General features: G+C 44.1%; 1 protein-coding gene and 1 pseudogene across 1 annotated transcript in view; both read left to right on the plus strand.

Moving 5' to 3' along the window:
• Window positions 1-26,433, plus strand: part of NLK (nemo like kinase) — a 1,424,501-nt gene that overhangs the window by 603,959 nt on the left and 794,109 nt on the right. The window contains exon 3 of the mRNA XM_085649870.1: window positions 23,484-23,539. Within this exon, the coding sequence (XP_085505996.1) occupies window positions 23,484-23,539 (56 nt within the window). The remainder of the gene's footprint in view (window positions 1-23,483; window positions 23,540-26,433) is intronic.
• Window positions 19,555-21,776, plus strand: LOC146859189 (E3 SUMO-protein ligase KIAA1586-like; annotated as a pseudogene).

The following is a 26,433-nucleotide window of genomic DNA, read 5'->3' on the forward strand; positions in this document are numbered from 1 at the left end:
GGGGGCTAGTAGCGTAGCTAGTGAGGCAAACAAATAGGCTGGCATGATGTCAAGGGAAGAACCAGATTTAGCTGTTCTCAGCATTGCATCAACATGAGGTATCTGCAGAGCAGGAAAATGCTGAAGGCAGGCGTCCTTCATTCTCAGGAATGATGAATGCGGTAGGTCAGGATGATCCAGGGATTTAGGATCGTTGGGAAATTGATCATATATTAAATAGATTTTTGCTTCGAAATAATTGACTATATTATCACAAAGCACCTGAGTGGGGGGAGTCAGCTGGGTACAGGCAATGGGATTTGTAAAAGAGTTGAGAACTTTGTAAAGTTCCTTAGTAGAGTTGCCAGCCTGATTTAGACTTAAGATAATATGGGCTTTCCACTCCTTTTTAATGTTCTTGTGGTAGCTTGCGATGGCTGCTTTATAGATAGACATCTCTTTCCCCATTTGAGTTTTACGCCATCTTTTTTCCACTTTTTTCAGTGTACCTTTTTTTTCGCAGATCGGGGGTATACCAGGCAGCATGTTTCTTTTGACTATTAGCATGCTGCTTTTGGAATGGTGCTGGTGTGTCTGTAACTGAAGTGATGACCTCATAAAAAACCCAGAGTCTATTGTCAATATCCATATGTTCTTCAAATGAGGGGGGGTACCAAACCTTTTCCAAAGGAATCGAGCATACCCTTGTGCCATTGTATTCTGAGATTACGTGGAGGGTAAGAGAGGGGGACTACTCAGTTGGAAGCCACAAATCTTAAAATAGATTGGAGAATGATCTGACCAGGTCACTGGGCTAGGGGATTCTGCAGATATACGGGGCGAATTGGTGAGAATGATTTCCAGGGTGTGGCCGGCCACATGAGTAGGGCCTGCATTAATCTTTACTAGACCTAGGAAGGCCATATCTGCAAGAAAAATGACGCGGTACAAAAGGGGATGGTGATGGACGGAGCATCAGAACCAATCAAACACTCGCACCCAGTCAACAGATCTGGGTTTGATCCATCACCGTTCTTTAGCCCACTCTGCCACCCCAGTTCAGACATGGCCATATGCAAATCAGTCTGACCCTGTTCCTCATGGGAACAGTCCAGCCCGAACTGCCAAGCCGTGCCTTCCCTGGACCGGAAACAAGCTTCCTATGACCGGTTTCTGGCATTTCAGCCGTCTTCAGCCAGGCTTGCTTGAATCCAGTGGCAAAGTGAGAAAGGGACTCACGTCTGAGCATACCCTGCCAACTTATGGTGAACAAAGCGGTACAAAAGGGGGGTGGTGATGGACGGAGCATCAGAACCAATCAAACACTCACACCCAGTCAGCAGATCTGGGTTTGATCCATCACCGTTCTTTAGCCCACTCTGCCACCCCAGTTCAGACATGGCCATATGCAAATCAGTCTGACCCTGTGCCTCATGGGAACAGTCCAGCCCGAACTGCCAAGCCGTGCCTTCCCTGGACCGGAAACAAGCTTCCTAGGACCGGTTTCTGGCCTTTCAGCCGTCTTCAGCCAGGCTTGCTTGAATCCAGTGGCAAAGTGAGCAAGGGACTCACGCCTGAGCATACCCTGCCAACTTATGGCGAACAAAGCGGTACAGAAGGGGGTGGTGATGGACGGAGCATCAGAACCAATCAAACACTCACACCCAGTCAACAGATCTGGGTGTGATCCATCACCGTTCTTTAGCCCTTGCTCACTTTGCCACTGGATTCAAGCAAGCCTGGGTGAAGACGGCTGAAATGCCAGAAACCGGTCCTAGGAAGCTTGTTTCCTGTCCAGGAAAGGCATGGCTTGGCAGTTCAGGCTGGACTGTTCCCATGAGGTACAGGGTCAGACTGATTTGCATATGGCCATGTCTGAACTGGGGTGGCAGAGTGGGCTAAAGAACGAAGTGGTATAAGGACCACTGTCATGAACACAGGATAGGCCTAGGCCTAGCAAATCGCTGGGGCTACACTATACTACCAACAGTTAGGAAGTGGGAGGCCCACGGGATTCAGGTGCAGAGTGGAAACACTCGCGCGTAATGCGTAAAAGTCGATAGAATCACTAGCAGTTAGAAATAAGCAGTTTTAGGACACTTCTGGTATAGCTTGAAAGTCGAGACTCGGAAACTAGACCCTAGGATAGTCAATACCCTTGTGAGCACCGAAGTACCCAAGTTACCTAGCCCACGGGCTGCGGGTGCATAGGTGTGAACTTGCGTCGGGTTTCGTCGTGGACTTCTATGGATGCCTGAAGGAAAGTTGCTGACAGGCAGTCAGTGAAGAGTGTCCGGTGGATCCCAAGGTGGAGATCAAGAAGGAAGGAACCTGCAAGCAGAAGGGACAGAGTCTAGGTCACCAGCCAGGAGCCGGGAAGGAACCAGGCGATGTCGTGAAGATGCAGGTGAAGAGGTGAAGCTTGTCGCAGCAGCCATGGGTACCAGGAGACGTCGAGGACGACCAGGAGGTGAGATGTCCCACGAAGGCTCTTGCTATCGGCGGTGTCGAAGTCGAGTCAAGACCCAACAAGCCTTGGCAAGCGGAACCCACGCAGGATGGAGGACTTGCTTCTGGTGCAGACCAGGAAGGTCTGGGGTGCTTCTCTTTCACAGAGGAGCGGGTGCCAGTCTGGAGGAGCCGGACCAGCAAGTTGAAAGTAAAGGTTCGTCGTCACAGAGGTTACTAGCCAACGGGCCAGCAACCGGACAACACGTCGAGCAACACAGGTGCAGAAGGGCCCCACGCGGAACACGTGAAGTGTGGGGAGCTGATCTTCTTTGCAGATGGTGCTCGGGAGTGGGGCTTCTCAATTCCCCAAGCACAGCCTCGAGGAAGCCTCAGAAGTCGCGCTAGTCAGTTACTAGCCACTTTTCCCAAGTCGCCGGTCCCACGTCCCTCGTCGCCTCCACGGGTCTCCGCTTCGCTGGAGATGTGGATCTGGTTGAGAGGTGTCTGGAAGTCTCGGCGCTGGTCAGTCTCTGCAGTCGTCCCTCGTAGGATTCAGTCGCAAGCAGCGGTCGCTGGATGGTGCCTGGTTGCCCAGGGTGGTCACTCCTTGGCCACAAGGGAGATTTCTTCAGTCTTCTTCCTGAGGTCGAATGTCGAAGGTCCAGAGTTTCTGTTCAAGTTGCAGATTCAGGTTAATCTAATTTAGCAGGGCCCAACTAGCTACTAATATACTGGGCTAGTGGGCTGGGCTACCTGCAAGGTCCCTCCTATGGGAGGGACCAGGAAGGGGAGTGGCTACACCCCCTTTCCTTTGTCCAGTTTCGCGCCAGAGCTGGGGCTGGAGTGCCCCAGCACCGGTTTGAACTGGAATATGCATGGGACACCTTGTGTGCCCCAGGCAGTGTCTCATTCCTTTCAGTCCTCCCTGCCCCAATACACTAAAGTCTGTCTGGGGAGGTGCTACAACCTCCCCAAGCAGGAAACCTATTGTCCAAGCCTCCCTTGCCGGGATCACTCCCAGCAGCAGGAGGTCAGACTCGTGTCTGTGGCAGCAGCATCCATTTTGTGATGCTAAGGCTTTGGTTAGAGTTAAACAGCAAAGTAGGATTTTAACATGTCTCTCCCTCTAGAAGGGAGGAATAATATCCTCATCACCAGAAATGGTATGGGGGTATTATTCCAAAGTATTAGACACCTTACACAACATGTTTCGATAAAGCCAAACCATAGTTACCATAACCGTTTAAGATTATAAGGCACTTTAAGAGTATATGGTAGGCTATATCATAGAACAGCTATAAGGACATGGTTCCGAAAGCTGCAGACAGGCTCAGCTCATGCTAGAGCACCATCTCACATGTTACCAAGCACTCTGCCTCCAGGATTGTTAAGGCCTGCCATAGGAGTGGCTGATAGGTACACATGTGTCTATTTTAAGGGTAGAAATAGGTATACTATATCTAAGCAAGGAGTGATTACACGACCTTGCCCCAGCTGAGTGATCTGATTGGGAGGCCAGACCAGGGGTGGCGTAATACATGCTGCAGCCCCTGGGAGGCCTAGGGTATACCTATGCCCTGGGTACCTAGGGTACACTGTACAGGGTCCAATAAGGTGATCCTTACCAATTGGTTATGTACCTAGGGTACATGGAGTCCATTTTAAAGAGAGAGCAGACAGCCTGAGACCCTGAATGGCAGGATCTCAGGCCAACTAAGTTGAAAAACCAGCTAGACACTAGGCAAAAAGTTGGGGGTAACCATAGTCAGATATCCACCTTCCTACACACACCACCACAGGATGAGCATGATGATGATGTAGGGGGAGGGGGAGGCAACAATGACCCTTTCAGTTACCCTGACAGTGATACAGACACACCACAGGATGATTGGGACGATTATGATAACCCAATAGATCCCACAGACCTCCCAGATCCCCAGCCATTTCCAACAAAACCATCTCCCCCAGATGACAATATTGGATGGGGGTGTCCTACATGAATTGCGATACCACCAGGAGGATTCTGTGTGCTGCCCTGTGAAACCCGGGATCTCGGACGCCTTCTGCTTGCCTGTGCCCGTGTCTCCCTCCCGCCGCCGCGCTTGAAACACTAGCGGTTGCGGCCAGGAGGGGGACTACACTTCCCAGCAGCACCTGGTGGGGCGGGGCGGAAGTTCACGCCCACTGGACGCGCCTGGAGGCGCTTGAAAATCGAGCCCACCCTCCGCGTCGCGGGACCGCGCGCGGTCGGCGCCGGGCTGAGCCCGGGCAGAGGGCGGGCCGTCTGTGGCCAGAGGAGGCCGGGTCGGGCCACCCCCCCAATATCTACACCCTGTGTCAGCACCCCGTATCCTGTGGACGTCGGTGTAAGGTACTGTGACATATGCAATTGCCGGGACTATAGTAATCCTCTTGGTACGCTGAGGAGCTGGTATCAGTAGTTTACCGTTGATGAGGCTTGCGTCCTTTGCTAGTTATATACCTTGTAACTGTGACGTGTATCTGGACTTATTCGCTCCGTGGTCCCAAGAACTTTGGCTTACCTCTGGACTGCAATATCCTAGCACCCGTACCAACTAGTTTTTAATCTAAGGGTCTGACTTTGGGCTATTGAAGTGGGTAAATTTTACGTTGTGTGTTTAGTTTAGTTTATATTGTCGGAATCATTTCATAGTAAGTGCTATTTTTATAGGTAGTATTTTGTCCTTGATATTTTATTATTTCGGCCTTAAGGCAGCATGTCTAAGACAGTTGGGACTTCTCGCCCTATTGTTTCAACACTTGATAATTATTTAGTCAAAGTTGTAGATAAGATTAACAAGGAACGAAGATTATCCTTGGGTTTGGGTGGTGGCAGTGTCCCTGATCTTACGAACCAACAAGTTTCTGTCGAGATCCACACCTTTGATGATAGTCATGTAGTGGTTCCTATAGACTCCCCAACGACGGAAGGTACATGTGTAATCGAGTCAACTCAGGTTTTCCCTTTAGATAACAACCCCCCTAAGGTATATGATAATAGTAAGTCCCTCATTGATCCTGCTGCCCCAGGCTCTGCGGTCCCCAAACTGCATAGAGTTTTAAGGTCAGGGTCACATTTAAACAGATCTGTTCTGCCCAAAAAAGGGGGTCGTAAAAGTAAAAAGACCACTGTTTCTGATTCTGTCCCTAAGGTGGGCATTTCTGAGCCGATCTGTTTAACTAGCGACGCCAATTCCACCTATATGAAATTGGCCCCGGGTCAGCTTGAGTTGCTAATCGGTATGATTGATAGTAAGTTAGATAAAATTATTCTGCCACTTTTAGACAAACTCGAGGCTGTGTCTAGGGAAGTGATCAGATTAGGGGAGTTGATGCAATCTGGATTTAATTCTAACAATAGCCCACAACCGCCCACTGGGGTCAATGTGATTATGGATAAGACTAGTAAGCCTGTGCTAACTTCTAAAAATGTATCCAATGTTGGTTCGAGATGTGCTGGCTCAAATATTCCCTTACAGCCAATTAGAATGACCACTTCTGCTACTGAGCGGCAGGGCTTTGCTGACAATTTAACACGACCCGTTCTTGGGGACGCCCATAGCGCTATCCCTGCAACGCCCTTTTGTCCTAATGACATCCCCTTAAACGCTGCTACTTGTGCCCTGGGGAACGCGATAAGGCCTTCTGAAAGGACCTCTGGTATGGGGAAGTCCAACAACTGTGGCCTCTCACAACCAAATCTGCCGCCTGACTGCGCACCTTATGTGGCAGTCTTGACTAACGTGACGCCTATTAGAGAGGACGGTCCCTATCGCCATATGGAATCACATGATTCCCTCAAAAATAAAACTGTGGCCTGGCTTAATCGGGAGTGTGGCTTCCCTGTGGCTATGGCGGATCAGATCCTGGCTACCACCAGAACCAACTGGATTGGAACGTCTACAAAAAATATTCCTGGGGATTGTGTTATCATTAATTTTAGTAACCCCCATCTTGCCACGACAGCTCTGATCCGAGCCACGTCTCGCCCGAACAACGATCAGGGTATCTCACTCCGCCCTTTAGGCTTTTTTTATAGTCAGCATTCTGAGCACTTTTCAGCGTATTGTGGGGGGGGGGGGAGAATAAGGAGAGAAGGAGTTCATAGCTTGGTAAATAGCTCCGAGGTTAATATTGTCAACCGTTTTCAATGCTTGAGTGGGCTGGACCAAAACGACTGACATGAGTTGGGTAATTCCCCAGGGTCAATGGTAGACTACATACCTAAGGATAAGATGGACGTCCCTGTAGGATGTTTGGAACTCCGCTTGGAGCGGGGTACGGTACCCCCGGAATCATCGGGGAGTCAAGTACTGTTGGGTACAGGCCCAAACGTGTGTTTTCCAGGGTTAATGGACATTTCTGGGTCAACAGTAGTCTGTACGTCCCCGGTTAAGGAGGGAGTTCCAGTAGGTAATCCTGTGTTAATCAATGAGACCCCCAATACCGCTAGCCTATTACAGGGTAGTAATTGTCTCCATAAGGGGTCCGGTATCCAGGGTTCCTCTGACTGTTATATTGCCAGTTTGAATATTGCAGGAATTAGCTCGAAATCAGATTGTTTGGGGTGGTTGGAATTTTTAGATCTTTTTGATATAATTTGTTTTCAGGAAACTTGGTGCACAGATTTTAAAGGTTATAATGGTTTTATCTCATATCAGCTACCCGCCACTGGCTCAGTATCAGGAAGAGCCAAGGGGGGCCTACTGGTCCTAATCTCAGTCAAAACCCCTTTGTTGGTTAAAAAATATGTACAAGTTGGGGCTCATTCCTAGATTTTATGGCTGTATAAAACTGGAGGTAGGAACATTCTTTGAATAAATTTTTATAACCATCTATTTAACGACTCCAGGGATCAGGCGGTTAAAGTCCTTTAAAGGGCTCTGGACGACTTTCTTAAGGACTACAACGACATTTTTGACTTGTTTTTGGCTGGGGATTTTAATGCTACCACCTGCCCCCTCTCAGATATTAACGTATGTGGGTTGTTGGATGGCCATGGGGATGGGATTATTCTTTTCCAACATAGCTATTATGGAGATGCCCTAAATAACCTCCTGGCATCATACAATATGTGCATCATGGCCAATGAGAAAAATGAAAAGGGGGAAATCTGTCCCACCTTTACCGGCCGGGGAGCAAATTCAGTAATTGATTTTATTTGTATCTCCTCGAGTCTTGAGGCCTGGACTACGGCACCTAAAGTAATAGATATCCAACTCAGTGACCATAACTGCCTGGTAGTAAAGGCTACGTTATGGGAAAATAATGGTGCCCGGATTCCGGCCCGCTCTGTTAATAGTATAGAGGCTGTGCGCCCCAATGGTACCAGACTCGGATGGAAGGGGGATAAGGCCGATACCACGTCGTACTTTATTATATCCAGTTGCCTAGATGACATTACCGCGATCCTACAGGACAGTCAAGGCACTTTTGGCTCTATTGAGCATTTCATTAATATTAATGCGGTCATCGACTCTAAGCTCACAAGTACATGTAAATATAAGGAGGATCGACCGCGGGGCTGGTTCAATTCGTCCTGTACCTTGGCTTTAAGGGAACTGAAGTCTGCTTTATCAATAATACCAAGAGATAAGGGTCTGGTTGTAGAGTTAAGAGCCAGATATAAAGAAACCCTTAAACGCAGGAAACTGGAACTTCAGCAAGAGGCATGGGACAATCTGACTAAAGCTGCTGAATTAAATAATTGTTCATTGTTCTGGAAAACTGTTAATTCCCCATTCCTTAAAGATAAAACCCCGGAATTAACCTCTAATGTTATGCAGGAAGAGTGGGTTTTACATTTTTCAATTTTTTTTGATTCAGATGGTGCATCTAGGGACTCAGGGGATAGATGGCCGCATATGCCCTTAACTTTTACTGTCCAAGAGGTTTTAAATAGTATAAGGGACAGTAAAGGGGGTAAAGCACAGGGCCCAGATGGGGTACCAATTGACGTGTACAAATTGGTCCCAGAAATATGGGGGCCCCTGCTAACCAATATTTTTAACGCAGCTGTCAGTAACGTGATGCCCCCCACCTGGGAAGAATCCATCCTAATCCCTATTTTTAAGAAGGGGAATCGTGGCGAAGCTAAGAATTATCGCCCAATCTCCCTATTGGATTCTTCCGTAAAAGTTATGAGCCGAGTGCTCTTAGCGAGGCTGGAAGAATGGGCGGAGGAAAATGGTATTTTAGCTGAGAGTCAGTTTGGGTTTAGGAAGGGTCGTGGCACGATTGAGCAGTGTCTAAACTTAGAACTGCTCATCGGTAAATATACCTTGGCTAAGCCTGGCACTATTTACCTCTGCTTCGCGGATCTAAGTAGTGCCTTTGATTTGGTGGATCACGGTATTCTCTGGGCAAAGTTGTTAGAAATGGGGGCCCCAGAGGGTATCGTGTTCTTCCTAGCTCGCCTTTATTCCAAACTGAGAGCATGTGTCCGTTATGGTCCTAAAGGCGAATGCACTACCATGTTTAAGATCGGGCGTGGAATACGCCAGGGTTGTGTGCTGGCCCCACTGCTTTTTACTCTTCATCAATGAGATAGATTCTTTTCTTAAATCAATGGCAGTGGATGCTCCTAAAATTAATAACGAATATATCCCTGTGTTACTTTCCGCGGACGACGCGATTTTCATTTCACGTACCCCACATGGTTTACAACAGCTGTTGGATGGTTTTATGCTTTTTATTAAAAGTAGAAAACTAGTGCTAAATAAATCCAAAACATATGTTATGGAATGTGGCCGCAGGTATGGCAAGAAACAGCCCCCTTTTTTTATAGAGGGACAAAAGGTCCAGGCCGTCGACAATTTTTCGTATTTGGGGGTTACTTTTTCAAATAAGAATACCTGGGCAAATGAACACAAGAATGTTCGGTCTAAAATGGCCAGGAGCGCTTATGGAATTTTTACAATGGCCACGAAGTTGAGAGATAGGCGGGTTTATGACATGCTGAAAATTTTTCAATCACGTTGTGTCTCAATCGCCTTGTACGGAGCCGGCATTTGGGGCTATGCCCTGGCAGGATCTCTTCAGGTTGAGGAGAATGAATTTCTGAATAAACTTTTGTGCCTGCCAAGCTCGGTCTCTAATGCCCTAGTGCATAACGAACTGGGTATTCACCATCTTGCCGATTTGATTCTCCTCAGACCATTGACCCTATGGCGCTCCATTTGGATAAAAGAAGAGACCTCTTTGTGCAGAGCTATTTCTGATTGTCTTTCTTTGGCCCATTATTCAAAAATCCCATGGCTAAAGTATGTTGTGGCTAACTTTCGGGAGATCTTCAATATTAATGTCATCGTAGATCACCATGGGGCAGCTGATCTGTACAAGTCTGAACTTAAGCAGTGTCTCCTACATCAGTTTTCCATCAGAAGACATCAAAACAGCTCTGTTCTATCATCATACGTTTCTTACCACGATTTAACCGATTTTGTGGGTTTTCAACCATATTTGTCCCAAGTAACGTGGAAGGCACACTGGTTTGTGTTGACCAGACTTAGGATGGGAGTAGTCCACAACCTTGTTGCCTTCCCCTCCTTGCATTTACATCCTGCTGGCCCATGTCCATGTGATAACATTACCCCCCAAAGCACTGTGCACTTTCTTTTGCTCATTCAGCTGTACAAACCTTTCCGGACTGCCTATTTGAAACCCCTGTTTGTTAAATTTGGGGTCAGGTCATTACATGATTGTATGCGTTTACTTTTTAACTTGCATCACCCCGACGTGTGTTTTTATATGGCCACTTTTCTTCTTAAATCAATTAATCCTAGGAAAAGTATGCTTTTTTTATTGTTTTACCCAATGTATTTCCTGCCTCTGAACGATGTTATATTGTTGTCTTTTTAATGCTGTGCTTTTATGAACTTGTTTTTTTTCATGTTCGAATAAAGCCTTATGAAATGAATGAATGACAATATTGGATTTGGGCAGCTTGTTCCCGCCTACATCAAAGGGCAGCTACCCCTAGACTTACTAGTAGTGTCTAACGCTAGAACACACGCCAATTTCCTAACCTCCGGTGACGCACCACCTCCGGATAAGGAATCAAAGTTGCTAGATGCATCTGGCAAGAGGGTTGCTGCTCAGGCAGCCAATCACTGGCGCATAGCAAACACCCAAGCATTACTTGCTAGGTATGATAGGGCTCACTATGACCGACTAGAAACCCTATTGCAACATTTACCTGATCAGTACAAGACTCAGGCAAATGACTTAATTCAGGAAGGCAAATTGATAACCAACGCCTCAATCAAGTGTGCCCTTGATGCAGCCGACCAAGCCTCTAGGTCCATTAACACTAGTGTGCTACTCAGACGACATGCCTGACTATGCATTTCAGGATTTAAACAGGAGGTACAAACCACCATCCTCAACCAGCCGTTCAATTAGGAACAGCTATTTGGACCGGCTGCAGACACCACTCTGGAGAAAATGAAAAAGGACACCGACAGCTAAATCCATGGGAGCATTACAGTCTCTATCCACACCTGGTTCTTTTCGGTGCTCCTTTTATAGAGGAGCATCCAAAAACATGGGAACAGACACTGCCTCCTCTTCTTTCAAAAACACAACACAAACATCCCCCAACAGAGGATATTTTAGAGGAGGATACAGGGCAAATAACAACAAGAGGAGAGGCCGAGGTAACAATAACACTCGTACCTCCCCCGCTAATAAACCGTGACTTCCCTCCACTCCCCCCAGACCAATCAACTCCGGTTGGGGGAAGGCTTTCACAGTTCCTGCCTATCTGGAACTCCATCACAACAGACAAGTGGGTAAGACAGATTATCCAGTATGGTTACTGCCTGGAACTTACAGCAACCCCACCCACACAGCGTCCAATGTCTACAGAACATCTCACGCTCTTAAAGCACAAAGTTCTCTCACTACTTCAAAAGCAGGCAATAGAACCAGTTCCCTTACAGCATCAAGGAACAGGGGTTTACTTGCTGTATTTCCTAATACCCAAAAAGGACGGCACCCTCAGGCCAATACTCGACCTTAGAACTCTCAATCAGTACATACAGTCAGATCATTTCCACATGATCACTCTTCAACAGGTCCTTCCACTACTTCAACAAGGCGACTTCCTTGCCACACTAGATCTCAAGGACACCTACTTTCATATTCCCATTCACCCCGCTCACACAAAATACCCAAGATTCATAATGGACGGACAACACTGCCGGTTCAAAGTCCTTACATTCTACAGTCTTACCATACCTCGACGACTGGCTGATAAAAGCCAAGTCTCACAAACAGTGTGTTCATGACACTCATCAAACTATCCAGCTACTGCACAACTTGGGATTCACAGTAAACTACACCAAGTCACACCTTCAGCCCTCCTACATACATCTGTATCTAGGGGCCACCTCCAGAGCATATTCATCGCATGTATGTGAAGGGAAATATACAAAATGTCTTATCGCCTACACATTAGCCAATCTCTAATTACACATTAGTTGCCCCAACTAATCCAATGTAGTGCAATAAGGAGGTGTTTTACAGTTGTGGTATGTGGGAAAACGCTTCTTTGGGTGATTCTCTGACTCAACGAGTGCAGCTGGGGCATTTTTCAAAAACATATCAGTCACATTAGTTTTGAAATAACGTTCCACACGCTTGGAGCAGGAGTCCTCCAAGCCGAAGGGCTCAGTCAATTTAATTATTCACCAGGTTTATCCAAGTGAGCATTTTTAAGAGAACATTACCCAAGTGAACATTTTTCAAGAGAACATTTTCTTTTAAATATCTTTATTCAGATTTTTGCCAACAATTATCGCCCCACCCTCCGGAGTCAGACAAATATACAAACAAATAACTTATACTCCTTAGAAAGTACAAAGTAAAAAGTAATTAGCAAAAGCATTCTTATTCATCATACATTTGGTTGATTTTAAAGAAAAAACAGAAAAAATTAATAGCGATTAACTTTGAGCTAGGCTCCATTGTAGAAGAGGAGTCCAGATCCTCAAGCCCCTTTTGCGCTGTAGCTTGCCCTTCCGCTTATAGATGGCAACCTCAAAATTAGACATAGCCAAAAACCTGGCTAACCACTGTTGAAAAGATGGTGCTATAGGGTCTAGCCATGTAGAGGCTATACACAATCTTAAGACAGCCATCGCAATAAAGATAAACTCGTTGCCAAAGCCAAGGCTGTCAGGGTCGTCGGCCCCTAATAAAATTATTCCGCTAGTTAGAGCGATCTCCTTATGCAAAACAGTGGTCAAAAACTTCTCTATATCTTGTTTTAATATTGTTAATCCCCAGTGCAAGTGGCGAAAATATGAATAGAGTCAGCATTAAACATAATATAATCTGGGACAGCAGGTTCCCTTGCCACTCCCCCACTTAGCTATTTTATCTGGGGTATAGTACAAAAAGAAGCAGGTTTTGTAAATCTGTGCTTGAAGTTTGGTAGAAATGAGTATGGTTTGAGAAAGAAGATAGGCATGATTAAATCCATCGGTAGATATTTCTAGCTTACCCTGTCATTTCTGTGAGATTTTCTCCAAATCATCCGAAAACATAGCGATAAGAGAGGAGTAGACTTCTCCTATAGTGTGATTCCTAGTGTGTATGACTGTTTCCAATATGGATATTTTTTCACCCAATACCCTCCCCCCTAGTTTACGTGTAAGAAAATCCCTGATTTGTAGAAATTTAAAAAGTCCCGCCAATCCAAGTGATACTCATTTTTCAGAGCTTCAAAGGGTTTAATCCCGGATGGGCAGAAGAGGCATCCTAGCTGTATTATTCCTGCCTTATTCCATCTGTTTATGCAATTGTCTCTAAAAATAGCACCCGGAAGAGTTGGATCATCCATTAGGGGGGTGTAATAAGACACTTGCCCTAAACCTAACTTTTTCCTCACTGCCTTCCAAACCTTAAACCCACTATAGAGTGTTTTAAATTTTACCTTTTTATGATAACTATCATGTAAATGTCTCCATAGATAACCTCTGCTTTTACTACCAAGAATTAATTGGAAAATAGACGTGTATTATCCTCACACATTTCCTCGGCCCCCAAATTTTGTATTAGCTCACTGCTATAGAGTAGTACCAATGCCCAATAATAAGCTTTTAGATTAGGGAGAGCTAGGCCTCCTCTATCCTTGGGGAGAGTGAGAAAGTTGTAAGCGCGCCTTGGGTGGGAATATGCCCAAATAAAACTAGAGAACATGCGTTCCATAGACTTAAACCAATGGCTGTTAAATTCAAGACAAATTGCTCTAAATAAATACAAAATTTTCGGAAAATACACCATCTTAACTGCGTTCACTCTTCCAATTATAGACAAATGAAGATTGTCTAATCGGCGTAGATCTTTTTGCATTGAGCCCACAATTGGCTTTAGGTTTATGTCTACCATATTATCAAGATTAGAGCAGATGGCGATTCCCAGGTATGTAGCTTTTTCCACCACCCGAGGATCATCCATCCTGCTTTTGTTATTTAAAACAATCTGTGTCTTGCGTCGGGTGAGCGCGTAACCGGAAACTAACCAGAAATTGCTAGCTTCGCACTCAATAATAGACATTGCTGTAATAGGGTCAGCAGTGACAATGGCTATATCTTCGGCATATGCCAATGTTTTAGTTAGATATGTTTGTAATACATCTTCCAAAGATGCCCTGCAGTAGAGACGCACTCCTCCAGCCAGGTGAATTAACAAATCCATTTATTTAGAAACAGGCATTTTCACTCCGCTTACATACATCCTCCTGCCTGACGCGTTTCAGAGCAATCGTGCTCTTTCCTCAGAGGCAAGTTGGCTGCACAGAATGTCTTTGGCTCCCATAGTTCCCTGCGTTGCCACATTAATTAGGCCTCCGGTGTGCCTCACTTGGTAGTTTTCATTTCCTAATGCACGCTGGAACTTGTGGTCTGAATTCCGTTCATTATCAAGATTAGAGCAGATGGCGATTCCCAGGTATGTAGCTTTTTCCACCACCCGAGGATCATCCATCCTGCTTTTGTTATTTAAAACAATCTGTGTCTTGCGTCGGGTGAGCGCGTAACCGGAAACTAACCAGAAATTGCTAGCTTCGCACTCAATAATAGACATTGCTGTAATAGGGTCAGCAGTGACAATGGCTATATCTTCGGCATATGCCAATGTTTTAGTTAGATATGTTTGTAATACAATGGGTATTATTTCCCTATTCCTTTCCAGTCTACGGATAAAGGTATCTATGTAAATTTCAAAAAGCAGTGGAGAGCATGGACAACACTGGCGTGTTCCTCGGGAGATTGTTAGTTCTTTGGTTAAGGTTCCATTCACCAATACCACTGCTCTGGGGTTAATATATAGTTTTTGTACTGCCTGTATGAAGCCTTCCTTAATCCCAACCTTAGACATAGATTTCCACAGAAATTGCCAGGAGACCCTATTGAATGCCTTCTCGGCATCGAGAAGGGTCAAAGCTAATCACTCTCAGAATGTGATTGATGGTTGACCGCCCTGGAACAAAGCCATGTTGGCACTTAACAATCACTTTGTGAATAGTGGGGATTACCCTATTAGCCAGAATTTTTGAATACATTTTCGAATCTGCATTGGTGGGGGTAATAGGGTATGAGGTTTATTCTTTTTGGGGAAAATAACTATTTTTGCCCTAGACCAAGAATTTGGAGGTTGGCCGCCTTTAAAAATATGTATAATTAATTCTAATAGAAGGTTTTTAATTTACTCTAGAAACGTTACATAAAATTCGGAAGGAATACCATACATTCCTGTAGCTTTCCCCTTCGGGAGATTCTTAATGATGACTATGATTTCGTCTAGATTAGGGGTTTCCTCCAACATACTCTGATCTTCCTCAGCGAGTTTATCATGAATGCCGCAATCTAGATATCTATCAACCTCGGTTGAGCCCCCCCTACTTTCTTCCATGTACAGATCTCGGTAGAATCGCCAAAAAGCCTCTCTAATAAGTTCTGAATCGGATAGATGGCCCTCAACGGGATCATATATTTCACGTATCTGATTGGATGTAGTTTGTTGTCGTATTCGCACGGCTAGTTGATGACCCACTTGTTCATTAACTTCATACACCATTTCTTTTCGCACAATTGCTTTCCTGACAGCTTTGTCAGTAAAGATATTGGTGATTGCCGCCTTAGCGATTGCAACCTGACTTTGGGTTTTAGTATTTTTTTCTGCCACTTTGATCCCGTTTGTTACTCTGATCAACTCTTCTTCAGCCAACCTAAGGTTTTCCTGTAAACCCCGCATACTTTCCCTCTCTAGTTTATTAGCCCTCAAAGAATACTGCAACATCTCTCCCCGAATCCCTGCCTTCATAGTGTCCCAAACTATTTCAATTGAGGCACTGCCAATATTATCGGCTAAGAAATTGGGGATCCATCCTCTGATATGGGAACAATAATTGGCATCTAGCAGCAGGGATCGTTCAAAAGTCCAGGGTGTTGGTTCTGTGTTTACAGGTGCCATTTCCAGGGTACAAACTAGAGGGTTATGGTCTGATAGTATTCGGGGCAGCTTCTCTGTTTGACACTTAGTTTTGAGTGAGTTTGACATTAATACATAATCTATTCTAACATGAGTAGTGTGGATTAGAAAAAAAAGTATACCCTGGGTCGTTAGGATTGCATCTTTGCCAACCATCCACTAAGCCATGTACAAAACACATATTCTTCAGAGACTTGAATACTTTAGGTTTGCGGCCTTTATAAAACCAGTCATTTTTCAAAGACCAATCCGCAGGGAGATTAATATTAAAGTCCTCACAGACTATTACTGGTAGAGGCCAATGTACAAGCTCATTGGAGATTTCGTCAAATACAACAGGGTCATCACTATTGCTCCCATATAGGGCACACAGAGTTAGCTTCTGTCCCTTTCCATATTGGCACTCAGTAATTGCCCATCGACCAAATGTATCAGTTTTGGAGTGAATAAAAACGTACCCACTGCCCTTGGCTAAGATTGCGACCCCCCGAACCCGTGCCCCCTGCGATGTAGCACACACCAACCTATACCCTAGTGTATTTAAAATATGGCTCTGAGATCCCACTATGTGCGTTTCTTGGAGGCACACAATATTCGCTCCCCCAGGCTCATAATCCTATTGTAACTGTTTGTCTTTTTTTAATGTTGTTTAATCCACAGATGTTTAGGGATAACACTTTTAACACCCCCATAGTTTTAAAATGAGTGGACTATATATTGCACCTAGTTTGCCAAAAGCCTGCTTGTTATTTTGCCTTTGCTTTTTAGTGTTGACTAGTGTACTTTCTCTCAATAATTTTAACAACCTGTCTGACCCACCCACTCCCCGCCACCCTCCCCTGCTCAACTCCCCCACCCTCCGCCATTCATGGAAGTTACCTGGCCACCTCGGGGCCCGGAGTTGGACGTCCGTCGTCCGATCCCCTATGAGCCCGCTGAGCCCCCCCTGTGATAGAATCCATTAGAAGAGCTACAGTGAATATAAGTGCAAATATATATATATAGGCGTGAATAACCCCCGGCAGTACTAATCAAGATACCAACATCTAAGCTTCCCTTAATACAACTAGCACCGTAACAATTGTGTTCATGGTTTGTGCCCTGCAATCTCCTCTAGATAGCTTTTAGCCTGTATCTCTGAAATAAAGCTTCTAGTGGTCCCTTGATGAACAATTTTGAGCCTGGCCAGGTTCTGCAGGTACACTGTTGCCCCCAGCTTTTGAAAAGGGTCAAAGAGCTGTCGAAGTCTCCACCTGCGCTCCACCGTGGCGTGCGCAAAGTCGGGGTGGGTGAAAAAAGTTATTCCTTCAAATGAGCGTTTGTTTGTGGGTCTGGCCAGATCATAGAGAGCTTGTCGGAGCAAGAAGTTGCCAAAGAATAGCAGCATGGCCCTTGGATGTTGTCGTGGTGCCGAGGCACGCTTGCTAGGAAATAAAGGAAACCTATGAGCTCTCTGGACTTCTTTGTCCCAATCCCAATATTGTAGCTCTGGAAATGCCCCTTTAAGGAATGTTATCATAAATTTCCTTGAATCATCCTTTTCGATACCCTCTAGGATCCCCAGAAAGCAAAGTTTATTGCGCCTCTGCCGGTTTTCCTGCTCCTCGGCCTTCCACATCAAGTCTTTGACAACTCCCTCATGTTCGTCATTCTGTATTTTTAACATTGTAAAATCCTTTTCCAGTTGTTCAGTTCTTCTTTCCACTGAAGCCATGCGGTCAACAATTTCGGCACAAGTCTTTCCTACTTTCCTGACAGATTTTTTTTCCTTTGCATTTTTTTGGAAAGGTGTTTGTGCTTCAAAGGGTCGGTGTTTGAGCTGCTGTACCACTTAGCTCCCTCCTCCCCGCTTGATACCTAAATGCTTATGTCAGATAATTCAGATTCTTCAGTGAGGGAGAAGAATTTATCCTGGTTGTCCGTCGTTTTCAGGATGTATTCTTGTTGGCCATAGCTACTGGTTTGCCCCAAGATAGATGCATTCAAGAGTTCTACTAGGGGGTTGTGCTGCAGTCTGCCTTGCTACAGTTACTTACGGGAGTACCAATGTGTTGCGTCAAGCTCCCTTCTATCTGTATTGATGGAGTTGTGACTGCGGTGGGTGCTACGCATTCTGAAGATTGTGGCTCGTTTAAGGCTTCTGCTAAAGCAGACTGTCGGTTTTCTCTTTGCCTATTTTTGCTCAGCTGCTGCTTTGCCTCATTCCCTCCCGGGCAATTTGCAGTAGCAGTAAAGCCATTCTCTGCCCTTGTTGTAATACCAAAGCTTGTGGTAATTAAGGGTTGCAAGTTTCCATCATCTTTTGTCAAGCGTGAGGGGTTCCTTTTAATAGTCACTGTTTTAATAAGATCACTTTCATTAGTTTTCCTCTCAGAGCCGTCCATCCGCTCCCCCTTTCTCTCCCCCACCTTTAGTTTTGCCTCCCAGGGTATCACATCTTTTCTGCCGAGTTGCGGCTGACACAATGCTCACCTGTGAAGTAGCACTCTTCGCTTTGCCTCCACGCGCCCCTTTCCCTGTCATGCTCGCTTGTATTTCGCAAGCGTTGAAGAAAAGTTGCACTATGAAAGTGCCGATCCGCCGAGAGTCTCTGCTGCAGTTATCGGGTGTAAGAATCCATCGATTTTTAGTGTGCTGAGAGAGCGTGTGGCCACTTCCGAGAGCGTCTCTGTGGCTCCGTTTGATCGGAAATACTGATGGAGCTGAGCAGGGTGCATGCAGGTCAGCGCGAATCCGGGATGCCAGAGCAATACGAGCGTCCTCGCGGCGGGGGAGATCGTGAAGCTCTAATCTCACAACGCCGGTAAGACTGGCAAGCGACTGTCAGAGTTTTTTTCGGGAGCATTCCTATCGATCTTTTCCATCGGGGGTAAGCTCTGTCTCGTAGCTTTAATCCGGGGGGGTTTCTTTTCCTGCTCTTCGTTCTCAAAACCGTGAGTAAATTAGTTACAGGGGGACGCTCAGCGGAGCATCACAGCGGTGCTGTCAGTCGTTCGCCATCTTCAAGAGAACATTTTCTAACACAAGAGTGATTGTGTATGTGCTGTTTATGGTGTTTTGATCTGCTTAATCTATATAAAGTAATTTATATTTTTATAAATACTTGGTGTAGTGTCCATTTGTGGTGTTGCGCTATCTTACTGTGAGTGTTGGTACAAATACTTTACGCATTGCCTTGGGGATAAGCCTGTCTGTTCGTGCCAAGCTACCAAGGGTGTAAGCAGGGGTTATCTACAGTGTGTAAAATAATACTTCTTTATTCGATGCATTGATGCAGTAGGATGGCAGTGCCTCAGGATTTTCTTTATTCCATGCAGTAGTCTATTTTTGTTCCACTGCACAATGAGAGATCCTTTCAGGAGCAGCACAAAATGAAGAGTAACATCTGCCTGCCAAATGGAACTCCAATTAAAAATTGTGGTTCACTGGAGTAAACTATTCAATTTTTGTTGCAGATTATAGGCTTAATATTCTCGTTGCGTGACGCAAGGCCTTATCACCTGGAAACCAAAATCAGCAGAGGAAATCAGCAGAGGAAGATTTTCTTTTCTTTTCTTTTTCAGATATACCAGTCCAGCCTTCAAGAAGAAAGTTATAAATTTTACCATGACTACTAGTGGCTTATCTGCTTCTGCTCTGAAGCGCAAGTCTATGCAATCTTCAATGATTGACTTCCTACCGTCACTGAAGCGCCAGCGTGTCACAGGGGAGTCTTGTCCAGTGCAACCAACTAGTGATGAGGCTAGTAAAACTCAGCAAGAGTCTACCAAGGACAATCCACCTTTGCAAAGACTTCAATGTGTGCCAGAGAAAGAAACCGTCAAACTCCCTGACTGCTGGAACACTAAACAGTGGTATTACTTTCAAGAGGAATATAAATGGTTGTATTTTAAGTCAGGCAATATTGGATGTTCTTCCTGCAAACAGGCTAAATCAACAGGTCTTTCAGTGCACAATAACACCCAGGGCATGCGCATAAGTAAAGAGTGGGCAGATGGCGAGGTTGGTCCTTCCGGTGACGGAAAAGCTTCCAGGCAGAAGCAGCTCAGGAAGAAGATTATGAAGTATAAGGTGAGCGCTGGCCACTTGGCAGCTGAAGACATTCTTACAGCTCAGCAGGAAAATACATTGGCGGTGACAGTAAACGAATGTAATGCAAAACATATGGAGAGCACATGCAGGGTATTTGACACTGCCTACTACTTGGCAAAAAAAGATTGCCCTTTCACTGACCACCCTGATCTAATTATCCTTCAAGCAAAGAATGGCAGTGCAATGGGCTGCGTTTTGCACTGCAATGTGACTGTAACTGAAATAATAAAACACATTGCACTGGAAATGCAACAAAGATTGGTCTGTTATATCAGACAACTCAAACCAAAGATCACAGTATTAATTGATGAAAGCACTTCTAATAGCAATGCTTCTACCTTAATCATCTACCTCAGTGGCATTTTTGGAAATGAAAGTACCCCAGTGACCATCTATTTCGGCCTTCTGGAGCTGGCAGAAGCAAAGTCCCTTGGCGTAAAGACAGCTCTCCTAAGCTACTTCGAAAAAGTCTGCTAAATGATATCTTGATTGCAGTATGTTCAGATGTAGCAGCAGTGATGTTTGGTAAAAAAGGAGGAGTAGTAGCATTGCTGAAATCAGAATTTCCAAATCTTGTACTGACATGGCACTGTTTGGCTCACAGACTAGAACTTGCTGTGGCAGATACAGTTGATGAGGTTGCAGGGGTCAATCACTTCAAGATTTTCATGGACTCATTGTATGCCACATACAGCATGTCACCCAAAAACCAGAGAGAGCTAAATCTGGCCGCCAGTGAGCTATGTGTACAGCTTCAGAAGATAGGGAAAATGCTTGATACTAGATGGGTAGCATCCAGGTACAGATCTGTGAAAGCTGTTTGGAACTGCTTCCCTGCCTTGTGCAAACATTTTGAGAATGCTTCTAAAGACCCATCCAGACCCATAAGCGACCGGAGTAAGTATGAAGGTCTCTTGAAGAAGCTTACATCCTATTCTTTTACCAGAGATTTGGGGGTAATGTGTGATGCACTTCAAGAGCTCAAAGACTTATCACTCTCCTTACAGAGGAGGGACATTACAATTGTTAATGCCCACAGACTTTTGGTTAGTCAAGTGCGTATATTTAGAGCAATGAAGGACTCACCAGGGGAGTTTGCTTCTGCGGCTCTGAGAGCATTTGACGAAAGCAAATTCAAGAATATTCCTCTTTTCCATGGTAGAAGTAACTCTGTTGCCCTTAATCAAAATCAGTTTTACCAAAGTCTGTCTGTAAACATCAATAAACGATGTGCCCCGGATTCTGAGAAATAACTTATAGCCAGCTTCAGTGTGCTAGATGCAGGCAACTTGCCTTCTGGTGATGAATGCATTATTTATGGTGAAACAGATATCCAGAAACTGTGTAGAGAGTTTCAGCTGCCAGCAAGAGATACTATTCAAGCTTTTAGACTTTTCAAAGATTTTGGTGGAAAGAAAACCCCTGAAGCATTAAAGTTAGTAGTTTGCATGGAAACCCTGCCAGCAAGTAATGCAGATTGCGAGAGAGGTTTCAGCACAATGAACTTAATTGCTAGTCCTACAAGGGCCTCTCTTCTTGTAGAGACCATTTCTTCATGCTTATGGGTAAAACTCAATGGTCCTCCATTTGAAACATTTGATGCAAAGCTGTATGTAAAGAGTTGTCTAGCAAAAGGTAGGTCTGCTGAAGAAAATTGTTGTGAGAAACCCCAGCAAAATAGACACAGTGAATATCTTCAAGGGTTTGGGGAAATCCTGCAACAGATTTCTAAGTAATGTAAATAATTTTTACATGTTTTTAAAGTGTTTGGTATTTTATGGCTTATACTTAATAAATATACCTTTTTGCCTATTTTTATTATCCTTTCCTGGATGCGACTTCATGGTTTTCTTAAGCACACAATGCTAGTTACCTTGATTTAGACCATGCCCCTGCTCAGATAGGCCACACCCCTTTAAGAAATGTGCCACACCTCTTTTAGAGCACCCCCATTCCCCCCCCCCAATTAAAGCCCTGGTTGTATGGCATGGGACAAGTGTGATAGTGGCAAGCTATCTGACCTGTTTAAGTTGAATAGCAGAGTATTTAAGCCTGGAAGCACTAGCCGGGACCCAGTGGGCAGGGCTCCTGGCGATGGCCAGGTGCAGACGGACGCAGACAGGCTTGCCTTCGGCGTGCCAGCGTCGCGTCTGCTGAGTCATCCCTCTTAAGTAGAGGAGACTCCGGTACGACTAGTCCATCAACCCTGCCGGCTTCCGTGGCAACCGGAAGCAGTATCGTCAAGTCAATAAAGGTCAGAGCTTACTAGAGTCGCAAAAATAAAATACATAAGTGATATACACGGCCACGAAATGCAAAGTAGAAATGCTAAAACCCTGTGGCAATAATTAATAATAGAAGTTAGCATATTTATTTTACCATAAAGTAACGTATTCTAATGTTCCTATCTGACTTTGATTCTGCGCAAATTAACCTATTGTATAGTGAAATGAGTCTTGTATCAGGGATTTTCTTTGATTCATGTAATCAAAGTAAATGGGAAGTAACAATTAAGGACACAACGTTTAACAGAAACATTATCATTAGCTATAACACCTTCTGAAAAGGTTTCTTAAACATTATTTTGTCTTTCTGCTATCATCAGTCTGTTTCATGCTGTACTGGTGCACATACAAGTTTAAAGTTTATTTTATTTAGCAGATTTACTTAAAACCATTGCTACAAAATATCTCATTACATGTTTAAAAATTTAAAACTGATTAGAAAAACATTATAACCAAATGGTGTTAACAGTACATTAAAAGAATAAGTAGTTATTTTAGCAGCGTCAGTCTTTTTTCCTTGTCAGCTGTATTGCTGTTCTGACTTGGCATCTTCTCCACTTGTCTTAAGAATTTTACAAAGCGGCAGTTAAACTGCGTGTCCTCGAGTGCACATACATATTATTGTTTGCGTATTATTTTAATATGGGTATGCACCTATTGAATTCTTAGTCTTCAGATCGAAACGTGTGGAAAAAGAAGGCTGATGCGTTCAACGGATTTAGTTAGGAGTATTCCTGTTTATGTGAGCCCTGAATAGCATATAAGCTGTTAAATACTTAACTGCAATTGAGAATTTAATCGCCATCTCATTGGAAGAGGGCTGCTCTAACAACGGCTTAAGTTAAGAATGTCATCACTGATTCTTTTGGATGCCACTGCAGCTCTAATGGAGCTCATCCAGCAAATAAAACTGACATAAAATAGTGTTAGCTTCTTACCCACATTATCAATGGCATTCTGATCAGTTTGTTACACAGTGCTTGTTTGATGTTCAACGGAATTCAGTTGATAAAATCTGCTAATTAAATGTCTAAAAATTAAACGCCATTTAAAGGGCATTTTTACTCGCAGTGCTTTCTTTCTTATGGTGATTTATTGAGCTTTTAACATAGTCTTTGTTCTTGATGGTAATAATTCGGTGTTTTTTTCGTCCAACAGGTACTATCAGCACTTGATATACTTCAACCACCACACATCGATTATTTTGAGGAAATGTATCCTAAATAGTCATATAATATTTTAAGGAAGGTAGGTGAACTAAATTGGTAATTCCAGATTCCTCTTTTTATCTAGCGGATGTAATATTATGAGAGAAGAGATCTGTTATTCCATGGAATGCATGCACAGTATTGAATGTAGCCAATGCTGAGTTGAGAAGAAGTTGATAGGAAATTACAGCACTCATTTTGATAGATTTGCTTCAGTGTGGTTGTTGAGTGGTTGATAGATTGTGCAGCCCTCTCTAAATGAAAATATTTCTGTAGAGAAAAGTTATAAATACTTGCATTCTAAAATTAATAGTATTCATCTTGACAGAAGAAGCGCATAGATAACTGTGTTTGTAGCACTACAAAAATAACTATGATGGTGGTTATAGCTAACAATGATGAGAAGGCCCAGGGCACATATGGCAGCTGAGGTACAAATATTTTTGAAAATGCATTTTTAATATATTTATTTTCCATTTTTCATATAACTTATTTTAATCAAACTCCACAATTATTCAAAGAATTTAAGAATAATTATAGGTGTGGAGATCACTTTAGCATACAGACCACGTGTAACTGGTGTTTATACATACATTAACTAAAAAGAAGAAGAATAAAGGACTGTAGCGCAGCCCCCAGGGCTTTTAATACCTGAGATTTTGATGTTAACACACGGGCCTAGCCCACAATTAGAGATGTGTACAACTGATCAGTCTTGAATTCCATACTGCTACAACATTGGGTTACCCACATCCCTTTGCCCCTTATTTGTTTGTCCAGTAGCGAGGGCATAAAACTGTAGTAAAAAGCACGAAGGTTGATCTTTACGTTTTCTTTAAACACTCTGAGTTGGAAACAGGACTCGTATAATGATGTAGAAATGTAAAGGTCTGTAGGAAATGTCATTTGTTGAGAAACTGTGAGATAGAATATACCCTTATAGTGAAGCGACTCTTCCGGCACTGTCAGTTGAGGTCAACTTCGTTCTTAAGCACTGGATCTTTCATAGATTCATATTCTTGCATATACCACGTCAATAGCCCGGGAGCACGCACCAATCATTGTCCAATAGCAGTGTACCTATACACAAACAACATCTGAAAAGCCATAGATGATATACAACCAATCCACATCAATGAATGGTCCATACTCTTGGCCAGTTAGAGGGGCTTCCCTTCACCTCTACTCTTCTCAGGGACTCAAACCGTCAGATTTTTCTCAGTTTGTCAGTATGAAAGGAATTCTCAGCAGTTCTTCTGTAGTTACTTCAAGAAGGGATTGAGTTACTGAATTTCATTCCAGAAAAAAGGTTTTTGTCTTCAGCCATGCTCAATATATACCGCCTGTGGCTGAGACACCATCTATAGAATCTCTGTTAAAGAGAAGTATGGTGAGAGACAAAGTTAGTCAGAATACAAGCGCACTCCGTATTATAAGCTGGCAATCTCGCAAGGTATTAGAACATTTTCCTTGCATTGCTAAAGAACACTCTTAAAGACTGAGAGAGACATTTGGTGCATGTTTGCTGTGGAGGAGCAGGGTATATCTCAGCCCGCTAGTCCTGAGCAAGCGAAGTATCAGACATAGCTTTAGTATTTTTTAGCCTGGCCAGAGAATCCTCTGGCAGAGTGCAAAGCACCTAAGGCTGCTTTGAAGGTTCAGACTACCTTTTGGCCGCAGAAGGGTAAAGATAAACTGACAAAAGTAAGAGAAAACAAGGTAGGGAAGATCATTCCTATTCTTACCAAACTCCTCAAAAGCCAGACCGCCTACACAAGCATTTTCACAAAGTCAAGTATTCGTCACAAAGTTTATAACAGGGTCTCATCAACTGTCTCAATGATGAAGATAACCCAGTCTTCTTCATTGTTGACAACTGCTCTTTCGGGTGCTACAGTGATGGTGAGTGCACAAAAATCCATTGTATTAGAGGTTAAACAAGCATCTTCATTTACAAAAGTGAATACACCTAAGCACTGTGTGTCAACGACCGTAATACAGATGAGGTATTTCAGAAGCCAGCTTCATTGACAATGACTCCACCTGTTGCCTGTGGAATTCCATTGCCTTTTTCATCATTGGCAGCCCCCCCTCAGTTACTTCATCAACTGCCATACCAATTCTATTGCTGACGGCTCCCTCCTTTACTTCATTTGCTATGCTATTTCCATCATCGATGATTTAGTCCTTTACGTTGGAAGTTCTCTCACTGAATGCCTTGTCAGTTATACCACCATCTACTACTTTCTAATCAGTTGTGACAGTCACATCAGCTATTTCCATTTCCCCAATTTCGTTACCTGTTTCTCTGCGATTACTAATGGCTTCATCACTTTCCTCTCACCTTCCAGATAGGAATTTACAATATTCGTCTTCTGGAATGGATGTGGTAAGAAAAATCTCACAAGAGGTAGAACCTCATTCAAACATGGAAGCATTCTTCATGGAAGAGGAATATGAAGTATAAGTAGTAAGAGGAAATAAAACCACTTCATGTTCTTGGGACTTGACCATTATCTAGGTCAGATGATGTCGATGAAGTGGGCAGACCTGTAACTAGAAACACAACACCATATGCCCCCCCCCCCTCTCCCTCTAGAGGGCGCTCCTAGACGCTCACGCTGTCAGAGGCTCCTCTGGGCCCTGTGATTTAGCGCAGATATTTTAAATTAATTCTAAAGTGAATTGTATACTTTGATTTTGAACTGCTGAAATTTAAAACTGAACTGCATATTCCGTGATTTTAACTGCACTCTGTTTGCTAACCCCCCTTATTGTTGTGCAGGTCCACTGTTTGCGTTTACCTTGCCTTTATCTCTGTATTCGCCCTGATCTGTCCCCTGGCTGGCGATCGTAGCGCCGCCTGGGACCCGATTTTGGCCGCCATCTTGGGTGAGGAG

The sequence above is a fragment of the Triturus cristatus genome, chromosome 3_2 (genome assembly GCF_964204655.1).
Source record: "Triturus cristatus chromosome 3_2, aTriCri1.1, whole genome shotgun sequence".
In the NCBI taxonomy this organism is placed as follows: Eukaryota; Metazoa; Chordata; class Amphibia; order Caudata; family Salamandridae; genus Triturus; species Triturus cristatus.